Source organism: Takifugu flavidus, chromosome 5, assembly GCF_003711565.1.
Source record: "Takifugu flavidus isolate HTHZ2018 chromosome 5, ASM371156v2, whole genome shotgun sequence".
Lineage (NCBI taxonomy): Eukaryota > Metazoa > Chordata > Actinopteri > Tetraodontiformes > Tetraodontidae > Takifugu > Takifugu flavidus.
In genome coordinates, this window is record NC_079524.1 from 8,518,060 (window position 1) to 8,536,284 (window position 18,225).

Genomic DNA, 18,225 nt, shown 5'->3' on the forward strand with positions numbered 1-18,225 from the left:
TTATTTACCCAACCAGAGAGCGACTTACATCAATACAGGAAAGGGCACACAGCACAGTGTCGGACCATAATATTTTGGTGTCGCACCGAAAATGAGCAGAATACTCGGTGTTTTACGGCGTACATTTGGAATAGTACGTGAGCATGTTGGAACAGATCATTTAGGGAATAACTATTATGTCGTCCCGGAACAAAAGACATGGACAGGTAAGCCTCGATGTGCTAAATTTAACCTTTTAACCTCAGTCACATTTTATGTGACGAGTTTGTAGAAGTTTTATAAGCTATAAAAGCTACTAAATGTTTAGTTTACTGCTTAACTGTCCTTGTAATTTGTCCATAGGCTGTTTAGTATTAACCGCAGCGAAATTAACCCATCTCTCATCATCTTTTTAATATAACTTATACCGTACCGTTACTATATTTAAGGAAAACTCTTGTAATTTGACTTTATCAATATACCATTCGCTGTCTTCTTTATTAAATGGTTTGCAATTACTTTTATTTTAATGCTTTCGTTCGTTTGCTTGTAGTACCAAAGTGTAACCACTAGATGGTGCAACCGCTTCAATCAGGACCTTTAATATTGTTTCATCCTATCGAAAAACTGTTAAAGCGCAGTTGAATCTAGTCGTAAATGTTATATTTTACTCATATTTGGAGGTGTTGTCGTTTATTTACATGCCTTTATAGCACATTCTTCATCCCTCGTTTGGTGTCTTAAAGAAATGTGTTAGATTATCTGAAGTTTTGCAAGTCTAATTTTAAAAACCAAGTTATGGACAAACATTTAGTCTGCACCTATGCTTTAGCAGAGCCATTATCTCATCTATTTACCATTATAGATTATTGCTCTGTACTTTAACTAGACTAAACACCATGGGTCAGTAATCACAGGTCAATGAGCAAGACCTTTATTTGCTCTCCACCTTAAAGTGTTGGGTATTCATCACTGGACCTTTTGCTTGTTTGCACCAGGCGTCTCTTATGGCAAAAGTAATCGATGTGTGTGTCTAAGCTGTGGACGGTTTGTGGGGTGGATTTTATTCTACCTATGCATTTTTGTGCATCTCCCTCTCATGATAATTCATTCTAAAAAGTGTTCATTTCCCCAGAGACCATTAGATAGTTATGATACATATAGTGTGATAATAGTTATCAACATATCTGGTGTTTTTTTTTCTGTTTGTTTAGTTTTTTAAAGATTTTCTTTGGTGCTGCAAAAGAAACCTCTGGCAGGTTGAACGTCTTGACTCATGTTTTACCTTTTTTTCATCAGACTGCCAAGAAGCGTACACCCACCTCATATTTATAATTCATTTTAAGACTGCTCCTCCACTGCCGGCTGTCAGACCATTCAAATGAGACATCCCTGATGACTGTTTTCCAGCACGCTACCATATGGGACCATTTTCACTGTCCATTCACAATGACTGACACTAAGCACGGTTGGCTTATAGAAATAACTGGTCTGAAACAAACGCTGATATAACGCTAGACTGGTATGTCCACAGACCTACATACCTTTGTAATACACAATTAGAAATATATGAGGCAAACATTTGTGTCTCTCTTTTAACCCTCTATGCAGCCGGGCGGAAATAAAGCAAATGCATTATTCAATCAATATGTCTACTAAAGCATGTTCACTTTGATCTTAAACTGATAGGCCGACCACGGGCTTAGGGCCTTAAGGCATGGACCGCGGAGCTTTCCAGTGCAGCACCAGTGGTTAAATCCCCTGCCTTGTTTTGTGTCCATCCTTCCCTTCATCATACATATCTGCTGTCCTATTTGGCTGCAACAACTATTTCCTATTTTCTTCCAAGGTCCATATGTTTATTCATCTCCTGCTGGTCCTTATTTTTTTTAAATGTTCTCTTTTGAAATGACTCCAGTCAATAATTTCTCTTCCTAACATTAGAACAGTTCAGTGATAGGGAGAGCTAGATCCAACAGAGTGCTTTCTGTTCGCCTTTTCCTCAGATGCTGCTCCACATCATAATGAAAACGCCAGAGTCTGAAGCTCATGCCTAGCAAGGAAGAATGCCTGCCTTTTTTCTCCATCTTTAGAAAAGGACCCTCTGAGGAGGGCCTACTGTGCTCTGCTGTACCATAGAGGAAACTGCTATAGGCATTCAGGCCCTACTGATAAGTCATCAATGGCAGGACAACAAGAGAAAGCCACTGGCGTTCCGACATTGGTCTTCTTAGAAGATCTTTGGCTTGCTTTTTTCTGAATAGGACTGGAGAAGAATCTATATTCTCCTTCCCCTCTGTATGCAGCTGTCCTCCAGGCCCAGCTCTGCCTCACACTGCATGGGGTGTCATGTCAAGCTGCCCAGATGAAAGCAAAGCATTCTGCGGATGGGCTCATTTGTCTTCGGTGGTGAGCCCGCAGCTTTGACGCCTGCCTTGCCTCCTTTTATTTAGGAAGAGACTCGCATTGACATTATCGGCTGCTGCAGGCACATTTGAAAATAATTGCCTGTATGATTGCTATTTTTCTTACCTCTTTGAGGAGGTGTAGCCTTTGTCTTGGAATCAATGGCTGCTCAATACTGGACAGGGGAAAGGCAGTTTCTTTTCATGTGTCAGTGAAAGGATGTATTTTTAGCACTATTCATTTTAACAGTGCACGCCATGCAGTTTTAATCTCCTGGTCCTCTCCCGTCTGCAGAATGGAGAGCATTCTGAGGTTCTTCTGAGGTGTGCCCCACTGTTGTAAGGAACAGATGCATTGACTTGTCCTCCTATCACTCTCCCTCACGCTTTGTCTATTATTCATTTGATTCCCCAGCTCTGTTATGTGAAGTGAAATACCAAAAAGGCCCCAGTTCTGCTATTCCAGGACGGATGACCCTGGGGATTGAGGGAAGATTTCTTTGTGTGCAAGTGGTACCCGTGTGTGCATCTATGATTGTGAACGTGTGCTTGTTCGGCGTAGCGGGTACACGCTGTGTGTGTTTGAATGCTTTTGCATCTGCTTGTATTTGAAATCACAACGACGCGATTTTCCTCCCCGCTACATACGAAAACACACTTAACACAATAACAGATGGCTGCGTGTCATCGGAGCGTTGATTCAAGTCGAATATTTCCAAGGAAAGAGTCACAGTGGAGAGAGCTGAGGGTCCAAATGGCTGTTTATCCTGCCACAAGTCATCCCCGGGGTGTGATGAAGGAAAGTCTATTTCTACAGTAGGACACCAAGTCAGTGTTTACTATGTAATGGCTCTGTCCAGAGCCATTACCATAAATCATTTTAATTGATCAGCAGCTTTGCAAAGCATGGGGTTTAAATGAAGGTTGTTTAATCATTAAAGTGAGGCCGTGTGGTTTTATCTCATATTGCTGTATTCCGGTTGCCAAGCATGCATTTGTTTGTGTATGATGATGTGGAGCAACACCATCAACGGCTTAAATGCTTCATTAAAAAAACATTTGAATAGATAGATGCCGAAAGTGAGAAGCAGCATGTCTCTAACTTGTGGTAAAACATTATAAATGTGGCCAACCTCCAAATCCAGTAGTTCCAGCATTTGCCCAGCCCAGTAAACTCTTCAGATCATATTTTATACATATATTTATGGTCCAGTAGGCTTTAGTAAAATGATGATGCAAGCACAACAAAGGCGCTGCATTAAGTCGATCCATAGTGTCCCTATGGGGCTGAGGTCCGGACACTGACTTGGCTCCAGTGTTTGGAGGCCATTGTCCTGTTGTATCACCGCACTTTTGCAGAGTTTCAGCTGGCCGACAAACATTATCCACAAGGTTTTTTCTCCACACTTGGGGACACGTCCTCCTCTCGGCTGGTTCCCGAGACAGCCAAGCAGGCCCGAATCATGATGTTACAATATTCTGTGTCTTTACGGCAGATGTTGGGTTTGTGTGTTCGTAGTATCATTAGTCCATAAAACTGTTGCTGTGCTCTTTTGCACACGTCAGCCTGCAGCATGGGTCTCCTCCGTAGGCAGCAGCTTCTTTAATGGTGTCCTGCCAGACACCCTGTTGTTCAGTGTTGACGCTTCGATGCAGATGTTGGCCAGTTCCAGTGATGCCTTCAATTCACTCTGGGTTGTTCCCTTCCGTCCTTGATGGGTCTGTGCTGCTCGTGGGGTGGTTTTGAGTGGGCGCCCACTTCTTGTTAGAGCAGCCACAGTCCCAAAGTGTCTGGTGAATTGCTTCGGAATCACTTTGTAACCTTTTCCAGCGTTATGTAAAGGGGGGGGGGTACATTTGAGATCCTCTGCTCCCTCTTTCTGACAAAGCCTGGGTCACATTAGCATTTTCTTGTTGTAAACTTGGTTATAACAAGCAAACTTGGTTCTTCTCAATAAAGTGTATTATTGTAAATTAGATTTGTCAATGCCCTTAGTGAAGATAATGATTGAATCACATGTTGGGTCAAAATGAATCTGGAATTCTTTGGAATTCCCAAAGGTTCTCATACATTTCTTGTCACTCAATATAAAGTAATATGGTCCCACGCATTCATGTTTCTCTACGAGCCACCATGATGATTGGATACCTCAGGGTGTAACAAAAACCGTTAGGGGGAATGAAAGGCAGACCGAGCCTGCCCCTGTTTATTCATTTCAGAATATTTTTAATCCGGTAGAAAGGCAGAAGAGAGATAAGGCCGAGGGAGACTAGCGGAGGGTGGAAAAAAGGTGGGGTACGGAAAGTGAGTGACAAAGAACAAGGGGGATGCTGACATATGGGGCGAAATTATAGAGTGGGGGGAAGAATGAAGGGAGTAAAAGTGAAGGGAGGCATTCTGACAGAAAGGATGAAATTAGCGGGTGGAACAGGCAGCCAGACAGAGAGGAAGAGACTGAAGGTGGAGATAGGTTAATGGAGAGAGGGAGCAAGGCTGACTGAAGCTGATGGCATAGGAAGGGTGTTGGATGAGAGTGATGGAGGCGAATAGAAAGGGGTGGACAGCTCAGCGTATGGACATCACAGACAGGAGCCTCCAAGGAGACGTGGAGGAAGGGGAGGAAGTGGTGCTTCCATTCTCCAGCCTCCACAAAGGGCACTGACTTCATGGTGGCCAAGGTTCTTTGTCCATAACCCGGCAGGCATCGAAGATTCCAACTTTAAGTGCAATCCCTTTCGGTTAAAAGTAAAACAGAATGGGAGGACGTTTTCTTATTATCATGGCCAAACTTTTATGTTTGTTTTTACTGCAATAGCTCTGCGATAAGACTTTTAGTATAAAGAAGATGAGCAGCAACAGGCCTCTTTTACACCAGATCTCCCAGAGCTGATCTACAACTACCGCTAGTGTTTTCTAAACCTCGTCACTAGGCTCAGGGCTAGTAGGTAACCGTGGTTACAGGTCTCACACATCCCCTCCATGCCTTATTTTCCCAGCGATTGGAGAGCAAGAGGGGAAGAAAGAGAGAAGCGGTCTTGGTGCTGGCACCTGGATGTCCTTGTGTCATTGATACTCCTCAGTCAGCCAGTTTTCATAAACCAGTCCGTTGCCATGCACATACTGGTTTTCCCAACATGTTGCACAGATGGACAGGAACAGAACAGGCTCAGCCAGGCTTGCAGAATGGTCCTTTGTTCAGGCATAGTGGAAGGGCTGAAAGCCCTATACATACAACTGCAACACCTGAAACCTTGAGCTTGAGTCACAATAGGCCCGTTTGGGCATTAATAAGAGAACACACATAAAGACAGATATTTGCAATCAGGGCACAGAAGGCTCCCTCTGTTCTGAGACGTGCGGGCTTTTGCTACCTGCCTCGTTGCCAGTTGAAGCCCCTGACATCTTGTGTCTGTAATCAAAGATGGAGTTCACACCACCAGAGGCAGCCCGACGCACCTGGAATGATATTGTGTTGAAAACCCTCCCAGGTCCGCCCACAGCTGTAGTCGCCTGGGAGCATGTGTGAAGTTGAGGGTTGTGTGTGCGTGTGTGTGTGTGTGTGTGTGTGCGCGCACTTGCTCGCTCACATGTGTGGAAGCAAGTGATGGAGTTTAGCAGGGTGTGTTCAGGGTTCAGAGAGCAGCCCTCAGCGCACATCACATCTTATTCAGAGGAGCAGGAAGGATAGGCGTACCTGCTGCGTGATTGGCCCTCGATGAAGCTGCCACGCCAACCCCTCACCCATCCTGCCTCCCCGTCTCCTCCTCCTCCCATCCCCCTCCGCTTCCACAGAGAAGCCCACAGATGAGTTGTGCTCAGACAGGTGAGATGGCTCATGAATATTTATGCCATGGGATTTCACTGCTCCCTCCGCTGGCCCCTCCCCCTTTCCAATGCAGTACTGCGTTTGTCCTTCACGGCAGTGTCCTCGCTCCTGTCCCTCAGGTTAATCTGCTTGCTCTCTAACCAGTGTGTGCATGCGTGCGTGCGCACGTGTATGTAGGTAGACCTGTCACAGAGGGCCCCACTGAGATTGAGAGCTCCTCACAGCTCTCTCGCTCTCTCTCTGTGTCTCTCTTTGCGTTATGTGGTTTTAGCAGTTAAAGTATTTAGCAGGTAGAACTTGATTTAGAAATTACTGACATTATTATACCAAAAGAGATTGTTGTTGTGGTTTTTTTTAAATGCAGGTACGCAATAAACAGGGAACAGATGGAAATTCAATAATGTAGCCGGGTGCACCAGTCGTAGAAGGAACAAATAATAGAATAGAAGATCAAAGAACTAAGACAAAGCTTATTTCCTATCATCTCCCCTCTTGATAGATTTAAATCTCTGTATGCTGTTTTGATTCAATTTGTTATTTTCTAACGTTGAACCCCTTTGTCAGGAAGTGGTGCATTGCATTGTGCGTCCTTCTGCGGTTGTAATTCGTCTGACAAATCTCTTCCCACAAAGTATGAGTTGGGTTCCATAAATATATGTACATATTGCATTTGTCATTCAAATCCGTGGGTAAAAGCCATGGCTATAGTCGCACCACGGAAGCAACAAGACAAGAGATTAATCATTTGTACGGGGAGTTCAAGAGTATTTTGCTTGCAGGAGAGCGATGATAATTGCGCCATTCCATCCCCACACCCAAATGCAAATATGGACACAAGCTGTTTGTAATTAACATACCTGGTAAATGTATTCATAATTACTGAAGTAATGCAGATAGAACAACCTTTTATTTTCCTGGATAGCTGAAGACTTGGCTATTACAAAAAACTGAAGCCGCACTGATGGAGCCTGAAAGGCCCTATAGTGGCAATCTAGTGGGATCCAAAGCAATTGTAGCCTAATTAGCTGACCTGATTACTATATAGGCTGGGTAAAGTATGGAAGGAAATCGCACGCGCAAGGCAGCATGAGTAAATAGAATGAATGTTTTTGTCAGAACAGCTTTGGCTTTACCAAGAAGGCAGAGACCCAGCCTCCCCCTGTACACACCTAACAACTTTTGACTGTCATCATTCATCCGTCCCTGTGCCATAGCTATCTGTTATAGCTGAAGTAAACATTAAGGCCATCAGTCTGGGATGTGGACGGAGATGCTCGCCACCATTTGTCCACGTCCAGTCATCTGCAAAGAAGCAGTGATGGAATCCTGACGGATCGTCTGTGTTTTGGAGCGTGTTGTTTTCCTTGCCCGTCCATTTTTCTTCTCTATGTTCTGCCATGCATCATGTCTGTCCCTCTGTCTTTCCCCCTCTCCCTGTCTCCCCCCTCTACCAGCGTTCTCTGTACCTCATTTTTCAGAGGGATGGTTGCAAAGGATGAATGCCCAGGTAACTGCAAGGAGAAACTATGGAAATGCGGCACCTGTTATCAGCCATCGCTGTAGGAAACTCTATGGCAACGCACAACAGCCCACAACTGGCCATCTATTACTCTATATCTATATCTAGCTTCCTCCGTACCTCTCTTTTCATTCCACCCATGTCATTGTGCGGTATTTAAAATGGTCTCATCAGCAGATTCACCCAACAATAATTGGAGGTGGCCTTCCAGTCAGCAGGCATTGTGCTGTATATGAATAGGAAAAGGAGCACTTAATATTCCAAGCGGCTCGTGTCTCTCCTGTTCTCTATGATGTCTGACCTCTTTTGTTTCTAGCTAGGCTTGATGTTGATTTTGGAGGGCATTGTTAGCCAGAGAGCTGTGATTGGAAGAGGTTGACAGTGAGGGGGGGCCGTGGTTGGCTGGTCGGGTTTAAGGAAGGTTGATTTGCATAAAGGCTTAGCCCAGATTTGGAGCCACTCAGCAAGATCTGAGGAGAGGGGCCCGTGGGCCACGAGGTAATCATCCATGGCCTGTCGCAGTGTTGTCATCCCTCCGTGCATTTGTGTGTCTGTCTGCATCGCCGCGTTTGTGCGAGCAGGAGATGAGTAACATTGCATCTGGGCCTCTGCGTGTTTGTTTGTATTCCTTTGCGTTTTGTATGCATCATTGTTGAGCATTTCCATCTCACTCATGCTCCCTCTGCCTATGTTTTATTTTTGTTTGTTTGTATCCCAGGAAGGCTCGTGCGTGCCAAGCGGATGGTAGAGGCGGCCAACCCCTCAGAATATGAATATCTGGAAGGCAGCATACCATCAGAGTGGGATGGTAAGTCTGGACGCTAACTAACTCCTAACTACGGTCAGCAGATGATCTGACCAGCAGAGTTCACGAGGCAATGCCTAAAAAAAATAAATATTAAATCCGTGCAGGCATCTGTCAGGCTCTAAGGTAATCCATTGTGTTGTTATTTTTTTCTTTGTCGTACTCCAAGATGGTGGGTATTCACAAGTTTATCAAGCTGCCTTCTGCGGTGTTATACAAGCGTACGATTAAAAAGTGTTTCAATTTTCTTACAACTGGATACAAACTGTTCCCTGTGTCTCAGGCTGGCTTTATCCACCATAAACCCCTCATCCTGCTTCGCCCTATCCCTCATGCATTTTCATCAGGATGCAAATAAGAAAGGGATAAAAGAGGCCCAGAATCCCTGTGCTCGCTGGAAGAGGAGTCAGAAAATCTCTCTGTCTCTTAACCTTCTCTGCTGTACAGCCAGCTCAGCCAAAATAGCACTCTTTTACAAAGGAAAAGAGAGAGCGAAATGACAGACAGACAGGCATTGTTCTTCTCAAGAGCAGAAAGAAGGACAGAGGCAGTGATGGAGAATGACAGAGTGTGTACTTTCAAATTCAAAGATCAGAGCAGATCTTTACTTTCTCTTTTGGGATATGGGGACCATGCTATGCATAGGCTAAAACCCTATCTGGGCTATGTCTTTATCATGTGTGTAACGTTAATATTACAGTGCTGCTTATTTCCCCATAGTTCACCAAGTTAAATGAGCCACCACCCCAGAAAACCCTGGGTGATTTTCCCCACTTTTCTTAGTTACACAACAGTCGAGCTGAACTGCAGCGATGCCCCCAAAACACGGGTTCTGCAGCTGCAGTTTAACACAACTGCAGGTTTTTCTTTGTTTATGTGGGTGTTTTCTTCTCACTCTTCTTGTTTTCCTCCTGTCTTACTCCTCCAGCTTGGATCCGAGGCAGACGGAAGGAGCCCCCCTCCATCGAGGTACGCCGACACCCCTTTTTCTCTCTCTGTCTCTCGCCTCCCCACTGTGCTGATGGTTGGACTCGAGGGAGCTGGTTACATGGGAGTGAAAGGAGCAGGATGTTGAGAGAAAAGCTTTGATTTGTTTTATGTTCCATTCTCAAACCGAATCCTGGAACTTTAGGGGACTTGTGTTAAAATAAACAACAGCTAAAGTGCATTGATGGTGAGACAGCGAGCAAAAACAGTAAAGACAGCCTCACAAGCGCCATGTCCTAGTTTACTTTCTTTTTTCTTTCTTGCAGCAAAAGCTTTTTGTGTTTTCAGTCTCCAAGATGGCAGAGCAATTTTTCCCTTCATGTACCTCTCACTGGGTTTATTGCGCTTTATATGTGCGAATGCTGGAAATGATTTGGCCAGTGAAATGTGGGTCTATAGGAAATCCCTTGGAAGTCCAGTACTCAGGCACTCTTTGTAACTCTCAGTCTTCTCTCCATGCCAGCGGCCAATGCCATCCCCTGCCTGTTCTGCCAGAACATTCTCTTCCAATTTTCTGCCTTGTGTCTGCCCAATAGCTGCCATCGACAGCTGGACAGTGTTGATGTGGCCAAGGCTTCACTCCCAGCACATTACCCTATCCCTTGTCACGCTCTCTCTTTTCCTGCTCCAAGCCGACATAAATTGATTGGATTAAATCCTGTCATTAACAGGCTGGAAAAGCAGCTCAGTATGTTTGCCCCCCTCTTAAACGCAGGGCTTTTTGGCCACTGCTCTCGCCTCTCTTTTTCAGCCCTTTCCTTCTGCCAACACACCACAGCATTATGCCCAGTCCTCCCTTCTTTTTGGTTTCCCATGCGCAGTCGAGGCCAACGTCGCTGGACACACTAGCTGCAGCTCAAATGGATAGCCACCCCACTTGTGGACTATGTTTTCATTACGATTGTTTCCATGAGTTAGGACAGGTATTTATTTTAAAAATGCCTGACCGCTGTGGTCGTTTACCAACCTGTTCCAGCCACCTTTTAACCTGAGTTTATTGGATGATTTAATTGAACACACTTGCTCTTTTCCTTGTAAATGCCCCACTTTATACTGAACAGATAGAGATATTTGTTCCTGGAAGCTGCCCAGAGGAACTTGTCTCCAGCACTTTTCAGTAGTTGGTAAAGTTTGTGATGTCTGGACAGAGGCAGCTGATTAAAGGGATAGCTTTCCGCAAAATGATCTCCTCACCACTTTGTTGATCGAGCACTCCACAAAATGCTTTTGTTCAGAGTTCCAGAGTCAAACAGTTGCAACCAAATCCAATTCAACTGAAGTAAACAACAGCCGCATCTTCGAAATTCCATCACGCATAGCACAGCGGTTGCCGGAATATCCACTTTTGAATCTGCCCAAAGGTCGAGGCAGGGGAGCTGTCTTCCTTGGTAGCACGATGTCGTCGCTTTAAATTATTATGGTGTTTATTAGAAGCTAATAAGCCAGAAACAGCTTTGTTTGCTTTCAAGGATCAGTGCTCCTATATATAGATTCCCCACAAACTCAGCATGGAACCTTGGCACATCTGCAGCAAAGATGGCCCTTAGAAAGGCAACAAAGGTTTTCCTTGCATACTATGAGGGTAGTATGAGTATATCAACTTTATAGATTTGCTGAAAATTGATTGCAAATTCAATTTTCTAATAATTCAGTGGAAAATATCTTTCCTGGTTTTCCTGCAGAAACCACGAGTACAGTGTACTTTGTGTCTCTCTATTATAGGAGCTGCTGAAGAATGTATCTTACAGGGAACAGATCAAACTGAAGGCTATGGAAGTGGAGGAAAAAGATTTGGCCCTACGGGCTAAGGAGTACGAGGAAGGCCTGGTGGCAACTCCAGTGAAGACTGTGACTAAAGGACATGCAGCAACTACCAGCTTTGGCAAAGAGGAATTTGGTGAAGATGCCATCAGCACTGGAAACACTTTCCAACCTGGTTCCTGGATGCCCAAGAAATAGACACCTGCACATGCATGACTGTCAGCAATGGTTAAAGTATGTTTTTCCTGGCTGTTTATACGGGGCAAAACCACATTAGATGGATATTTATATACCCCGAACAGTCATTTTATATAGCTGAAAGGGAGATAAATAAAAGACGCTAATGTGGCCCACTGTCAGTAATTTGTAGGAACATCTGGAATCTTTTAAAGCTGCCATACCACTTTTTGTGTGGTTTATTTAGTCATGGTTTAAAATGTCTTCATATATCTGATAAACCCAGGATAGAATCTTGCAGACAAGCTAAATTAAATGATCATGCTGTCTTTTATCTCTGACTGCACCAATTCCATTCACCATTTTTAAGTGTATTGAAATATGTCTGGAGCCGGTCTAATAAATCTGCAGCAAAAACATTTACTTATCAACCATTAAAACTTTATTGATTACAAAGCAGTATTTCAGGGAGCTGGAAAAATGACAACTTCAGTCATTACATTGACATTTTAGCAGAAAATGGATGCTAGTGGAATGCAATTTTGCAACAGCTGCACAGAATTATCAGTGGATCTCAGGACAAAAGCATCGTACAGATACGAGACTACTGTGGTCTTCAGGTCAAAGCCCTAATGGGACGAGCTTTCTGCGGGCACTACTGTCCATGTCGGCACCATTAGGCCTGTGGGTACAGTGTCCGTCCTCTAAACCCCCAGACCTGAGGCACACAGAAAGGGCACTGTGTCCTATTGTGTGGGGGGGAAAGAGGGCATGTGAGCATGGTGGCAGCCCTCATTGTTCTTTTGCAGGATCAGTCTTTCTTAGTCCTCTTAGCCTTGGCTATATTTTCCTGGCGCTTCTGCTTTTTCTTCTGTTCCCGCTCACGTGCTTCAATCATCTTGGCCAGTTTCCAGGACATTAGCGCACTGGCGATGAAGAGGGGTGTGAGAGCAAGTATGACAGTGGTGAGGAATCCGTAGGGGTCTTTGGCAGCCCACTCCACCACATACTCTGCCCATCCTTGAATATCAATCATGCTGCTTGGCAAAGTTGAAGCTCAGTCAAACCTGAGAATGAGTATCAAAGGGGAGAGAGAGGAGTAAACAGTCAGATGGCGGATTTATATATTTTTTTAAAAAACATGGCAACAACAGATCTGCATGGAAATTTGAACTTTGATTTAAGATCAACAAGTTTTAATTGATCGTTTTTATCATTATAGAATGTTTTAAAACGTGTTCATGCTATATTGTTTATATTTCTTTTTTCTGAAAATTATAGAAATATGTGACGTAGGAAAAGACTAAGAAAATAATGAATACAAACAAATGCTGGTTTATAATAATAATGCTGTTTTATTCTGCTAATCATTGACAGTGATTAGTTCAAACAATATAGAGTATTTAAAACATGTTCGAAAGTGAATTAATAGCCCAGTACGTACAGTGATCTCTTGCACAGTTTAATGCGGCTATAATCAAATTTAGCTTAATCCTGTAACTTGAATAAGAGAATTTCGACGTGGCATGCTCCCCTAACGCAATGGTTTTAAGCTACCTAGCATGTAGCTAACAATAAAGAACCATTTATACTATATATTATTCTACGCCCTTAAAGAATCAAGGCGAAAAAAATCCCCGGTTAAACGACTAAGCATTGTTTGCGCCATTGTCAGCTGGCAAATTTAGATTTCAATTCCCACCAACTTTAGCAACACTAGCTAAGGAGGAGGCCTAATTTAATAGAGCAATAGCGTTACCCTCAGCTAAGCAGCGCTACATCGAAGGATGTAAATGTATCTAGGTTTAGAGCTACTATTTTGTTAAGCACCTGAGGAAAATTTTCATGCAAACAACATATCTTACCGAAGAGCTGAGATTTTTCTGTTTAAATCCACGACATCTACAATCGCGAGCGTTCCAGGAAGTGTCGTCACGTACTGGCGCTCGTTCTGGGTAGGGTTGAGAATCGTATTGAATCTTGGGAGATGTAGTTATTTGAGTTGAGAGCTCGGAAAAAGAGCACGTTGCACAATACTACGCTAAAATAACTGGAATGTGCCTAAAGGAAGGGCAAATGTTAAATTAAAGACTGCCTAAATTAGAAGTTGGTTTATATAGTTCAGACAGAATTATGCTAAACCCTTTTCCAAGAATAAAACCGGACTATCAAGACTGAGAGGACAGACAATTAGTCAAGTATATAAATGACTTTATTTATGTTTTAGTGGTTTTACGGTTTTAATTAAAGAACGCGAATATTATAACAATGAATCTCAGGAAATAAACAACTTCTATTTTCAATGTTGTAACGTATAATTTCAAGAATAATTAAATCTTTCAAATTTACATAATTGAATTTTGAGCATATGGTCAGAAAAGAGCTATTGCTGTAACATGTTCCTTGAATTAGGAAAATATGTGAAGATAATATTACACGATGACAAATAATGTTTCCTGAAATCATATGTGGAAATTCGCTTACAGGAAACAATAAAGTAATAACTTCTTTTTTTTCAAGTAGAGGATTCCATTGGCCCTCTGAGAAAAATGACTAATATAACAAAGGAGGACCTGCTGGCTTTGCAAACTTCCTGTGGGGAAGTATTGAAACCAAATCAGGTTAGGCCACATCTGCTCTGTCCATACGGCATGGATCACTTTCAGAGCGGTTCAAAGGCCAGCCTTTTAGACCAACTCAAAGAGGAAAGAGAGGGGCAGCTGGGAACACATGCAGACACATTGCAAACACATTCTGTCTCACCAGCATGTCTCTGACCCATTTATAGACAATTTAGAAAACTATATGGTTATAATTATTAGCTCCTTTATGCCTTAAAGAAAGGGGGAAAAGTGATGGGTGTGTACTGAACTTGTACCCTAAAGCTCTTGATGAATAATATGACCTATAAGGCCCCCTTTTCATGACGGAACTATTGAAGTAACATTCCTAACAGATGGGAGGAGGGCCATAGAAGGGCTTCACCACAATTTAGTCAGCACTGACTGTGGCATTTGCCATAACAGCTATAAGAAAAACTGCTTGTCTAGCCACAAACCCTTAGAAAATTTCTAAACAACCTTTGATTTGGCTTTTTTCTAACAAGTGGACTTTTTTTAAAGTTTGTGCAGACAGCAAAGCACAACTAGACACAAAGTACTAGTTAAATAGACCCAGAGAGAAGCTTCAAAATTGTCTTAACACACAGTAATTTAATTTCTGGTAAATGCCAACACACTTCAAATGGCAAAGCTACATGTATAACTGTTTCTAAAATTCTTTAATCCAAATTGGCCAGGATGAGCTCGTTAGTTTTCCCACCAGATCCTATTTACACATCACATGCAAATGCATTTTTACATTTCTGTTTTGGTTGTTGCCATTTTTCTTAGAATAGTTGATGCAACAGAGCCATTTCAATTACATGATTGAAAGATCTAACCCAGACCAACTTATTATTTAATAAGGATACTGTGTCGGTGTGTGCTTGTGTGATTAACTGTCCACATCTATTGGCTCTAACGAGCAAGAAGTTGGTGATGGGTGACTAAAGACTTCAAGCATGTCTATATCTTTATGGCTAACACCACCACGTCCTGTCCCTCTTTGACATCAATGTAACAGAGATATCACGTTGTTGCTAAAGAAGTTAGAGGAGGTAACACAAACTCCAAGAGAAAAGGTTGATTCTCTTGCCCTCTTTTACCCCTATGGGAACCTGAGAGACCGCCCCTGGATTAAGTCCCCGCCTTTAAACTCAAATAAGAAAGAAACTTCAAAAGCCGTCGGCCGTCCGGGCTCCGCCCTCGTGCTCCCGAAAGGTTTCACAAAGGATTTGCCGACGTTCGGGAATTCCGCCTCCAGTTCCTTTTATAGCGCCACTCGCGCGCTGGCCGAGTTCCAGGATCCCGCCCATCTCGGTTACTTTGACAACACAAAGGACTTCACGGAACTCACAAGCGCCGCCTCTTTTACCAAATAAGGGCAGTATCTCCATGTACGGCAAACAATCGGTGCGAGATTGCCCTTTTCTCTTCCTTATCCCGTTTATATGATCGGAGAGGAACTGCGCTTCAGGTTGGAAGCGGAGCGATCATGGCCGAGCGAGTCCAGCAGCCCCCAGCCAAGCGGCTCTGCTGCAGGCCCGGCTACAACCCGGGCTGCAGACAGGGGCAGCGGGCTGGAGGAGTCCTGTGTGGCGGCGCGGGGTCCGCTCCGGGAGGATCGGGCAATGGAAAAACGCACAACCCCGAGTCGTTGCTCGATATCGCGGCGCGCAGAGTCGCGGAGAAGTGGCCGTTTCAGCGAGTGGAGGAGCGTTTCGAGAGGATCCCGGAACCCGTCCAGCGGAGGATCGTATACTGGTCATTCCCGAGAAGCGAGAAGGAGATCTGTATGTATTCCTCTTTCAACGCAGGAGGAGAGGAAAGTGGAACTAGCGGGGACAATAATGATGAAACCCAGCTGCCTTTTCTACGGGGTGTCACTCTGCTGGAGGGTGGCTGGGTGGACAACGTACTGCAAGTCGGTGAGTACACCACAGGCAGGGTAACAGCCTGAAATAAACAAAGCACCTAACTCGCACAGTTCGCTTCCCCCCCGTGGAACCAATCACACGTTTAAAGGGCTTGTGCTTCCTTCCTACGTTTTAAATGCTGGGTATTTCCACACTCGCTCATTCCATAGAGGCGTGAGTGACAATAGCCTATTTTCAGATAAGCCCGTAATAGTAGCCCACTTCTCCTTGTTTTTACCCACTGAGCTGCGCGCATTGAATTGCCCAGAGCCATCCCAATTGGAAGCTGAGCACTTTGTTCCTATTTTTATGTCTTTCCAGCTTTCCGTACCCCCCTCCAATGGGTAGTCAGACAAAAGCCCCCTATATCTTTTCACCGCTGGCTAAATAGATGATATTTAGAAAGGGTGGGAGGGACGGTGATTTAAAGCTACAGTGCTTCTATTTTGTTTGCCAAACACCTTTGTGAAACGCATTGCCTGCATTAGTTTCCAGCAAAAGCCTTAGGTGTAAAAAGAACACGGTGGAGGCAGAGCTGCGTTTATTTTATCCCCATTCTCTCTGCCGGATTATTGATGAGAATGCTGGGGTAAACAGAGGTGGGGTAGGCTCAGAAACCCCCTGCCCGCCTGACTGGCTGGCTGCCTTTGCAAGAGCCCTAATATTTCACTGCAATCGTCAGTGCAATATACTCAGCTGTCAATCTGACTCCCCACCCTTGGAAACGGTTCAGGATTCTAATCACATTAACCACCCCTCCACCTCCACCATCACCACCACCAACCCACATTTCATCCGAATCTTCATGCATTCGGCAAACAAGATTTTATGCATGATCTTCCTTATTCTCCCTTGCTCCCTTCCTCACTTCTTGGCATACTATCCCTCCCAAGAATCTGTGTGGAGATGGCTTCAGCAGCCCTTGTGGGCTCAGAGAATGTGCAGTGCACAATAGTAGCCATGGATCAGGCAGACAGGCAGGCAGCCTCCCCCCTCTCTGGCCTGTTTACCAGATTCCCCAGCATTAGACTCATTTGTGTGTTCTCACTCTTTTGGGGCTTTAGAAACCTAAACACTGCAAAGAGTGAAAGAGGCAGCAGCGCGGTGATATGTGCGTTGTGGAAAAGAGGAAGAAATTGTGACAAAGGGGGTAACAGGGGAACATTTTCTTTCTGTACATGTGTTTTGTGTGAAAGAGAAAGAGAGAGAGGGTGCGGGGGTTTGATAAACACATGGGGGTTGTGCGTGCATCTGTGTGTCTGTGTGTTCCTTCATCTGCACGGGCTGTCAGTTGCATCCTGCATGCTCACAGAGAGTGGAGGATGACAGGCGAGTACACACAGCAGGAGGAGGGTTATGCTGATTGCAATTTTCGCCATGGAATATTTTTTAGCTTGGTTAAAAAAAAAAGTAGGGGGGGGGGGTGGTGATAAATAAAAGATGCAATCTACTCCAGGGGACAGGCAGCCACTGGAGAATGAGGGCTTAAAAGCAGGGCGGCATGGGAGGGGGGCTGTCAGCATCACATCACACACCACATGTACCGGCCCATCAAACACATACAGTGGGTCTGGCCTGGAAAAAAAAAGTCTGGTTTGGCTGTGAGGGTGTGTGCATGTAGGCGTGCGTGGCTTTTGTGAGGCTTCTTATGCCTGTGCTGTCAGTGGGACGGGGCTGTTGATGATGAAAGACAGTGGAGCAATAGAAGAGATGCAGAGGTTATTGTGTTTGTGTATGTTGGGGGGGGTAGCTAATATACTTGAATGGATCTGCTGTCGTATTCTTCTCCTCCCCCCTCTCTTCTTTTCTACCTCCCGCTCTCCCAAGTGAGCAGCTATAAAACTCTCCATATTTACTCCCCTAAGGCCAACTACCAGCCCCCAGTCTCCTGTGATTATTTATCTTTTTCTGAACGACATTAATCACATACTTTTTCCTTTTCCTCCCCCTCTCCACATCTTTCCATACATCAGGGCTACAGTGAGAGTGGATAGGGGGATGAAGTTTCAAGGGGAAGAGCAATAGATCGGCTGATATCAAAAAACAGAGGGGAAGCCTAGGGGGAAAAGTGGGTGGAAATGCAAAAGAGGAAAAGAGGCATTGAAATGGCGATTGCAAGAGAAGGGGGTGTATGACTCTAAAGAATGAAGTGCAGAGATAGGGAATGAGTGAGATGGATGGGTTGCTTTCTCTCCGCTGCAAGCTCATCTGTTCCAATGCCAGCCTCCCAGATAAATATTCATATATGA

The 18,225-nt window shown here is 44.3% G+C and overlaps 3 protein-coding genes across 3 annotated transcripts in view; 2 read left to right on the forward strand and 1 right to left on the reverse strand.

Annotated features, from left to right (window-relative positions):
* The first annotated feature begins 6 nt into the window (after window positions 1-6).
* On the forward strand, window positions 7-11,879 carry ndufaf2 (NADH:ubiquinone oxidoreductase complex assembly factor 2). Its single transcript, XM_057033595.1, has 4 exons — window positions 7-206; window positions 8,449-8,538; window positions 9,464-9,504; window positions 11,245-11,879. Exons 1-4 carry the CDS (start codon window positions 92-94, stop codon window positions 11,479-11,481), a joined length of 483 nt encoding a protein of 160 aa, XP_056889575.1. The 5' UTR covers window positions 7-91; the 3' UTR covers window positions 11,482-11,879.
* Window positions 11,880-12,527, reverse strand: smim15 (small integral membrane protein 15). Its single transcript, XM_057033596.1, has one exon. It carries the CDS (start codon window positions 12,494-12,496, stop codon window positions 12,272-12,274), a length of 225 nt encoding a protein of 74 aa, XP_056889576.1. The 5' UTR covers window positions 12,497-12,527; the 3' UTR covers window positions 11,880-12,271.
* Window positions 12,528-15,482: 2,955 nt separating this feature from the next.
* The window catches only part of LOC130526150 (zinc finger SWIM domain-containing protein 6-like), a 36,613-nt gene continuing 33,870 nt past the window's right edge, over window positions 15,483-18,225 (forward strand). The window contains exon 1 of the mRNA XM_057033582.1: window positions 15,483-15,988. Coding sequence (XP_056889562.1) covers window positions 15,556-15,988 — 433 coding nt within the window. The 5' untranslated portion in view covers window positions 15,483-15,555. The remainder of the gene's footprint in view (window positions 15,989-18,225) is intronic.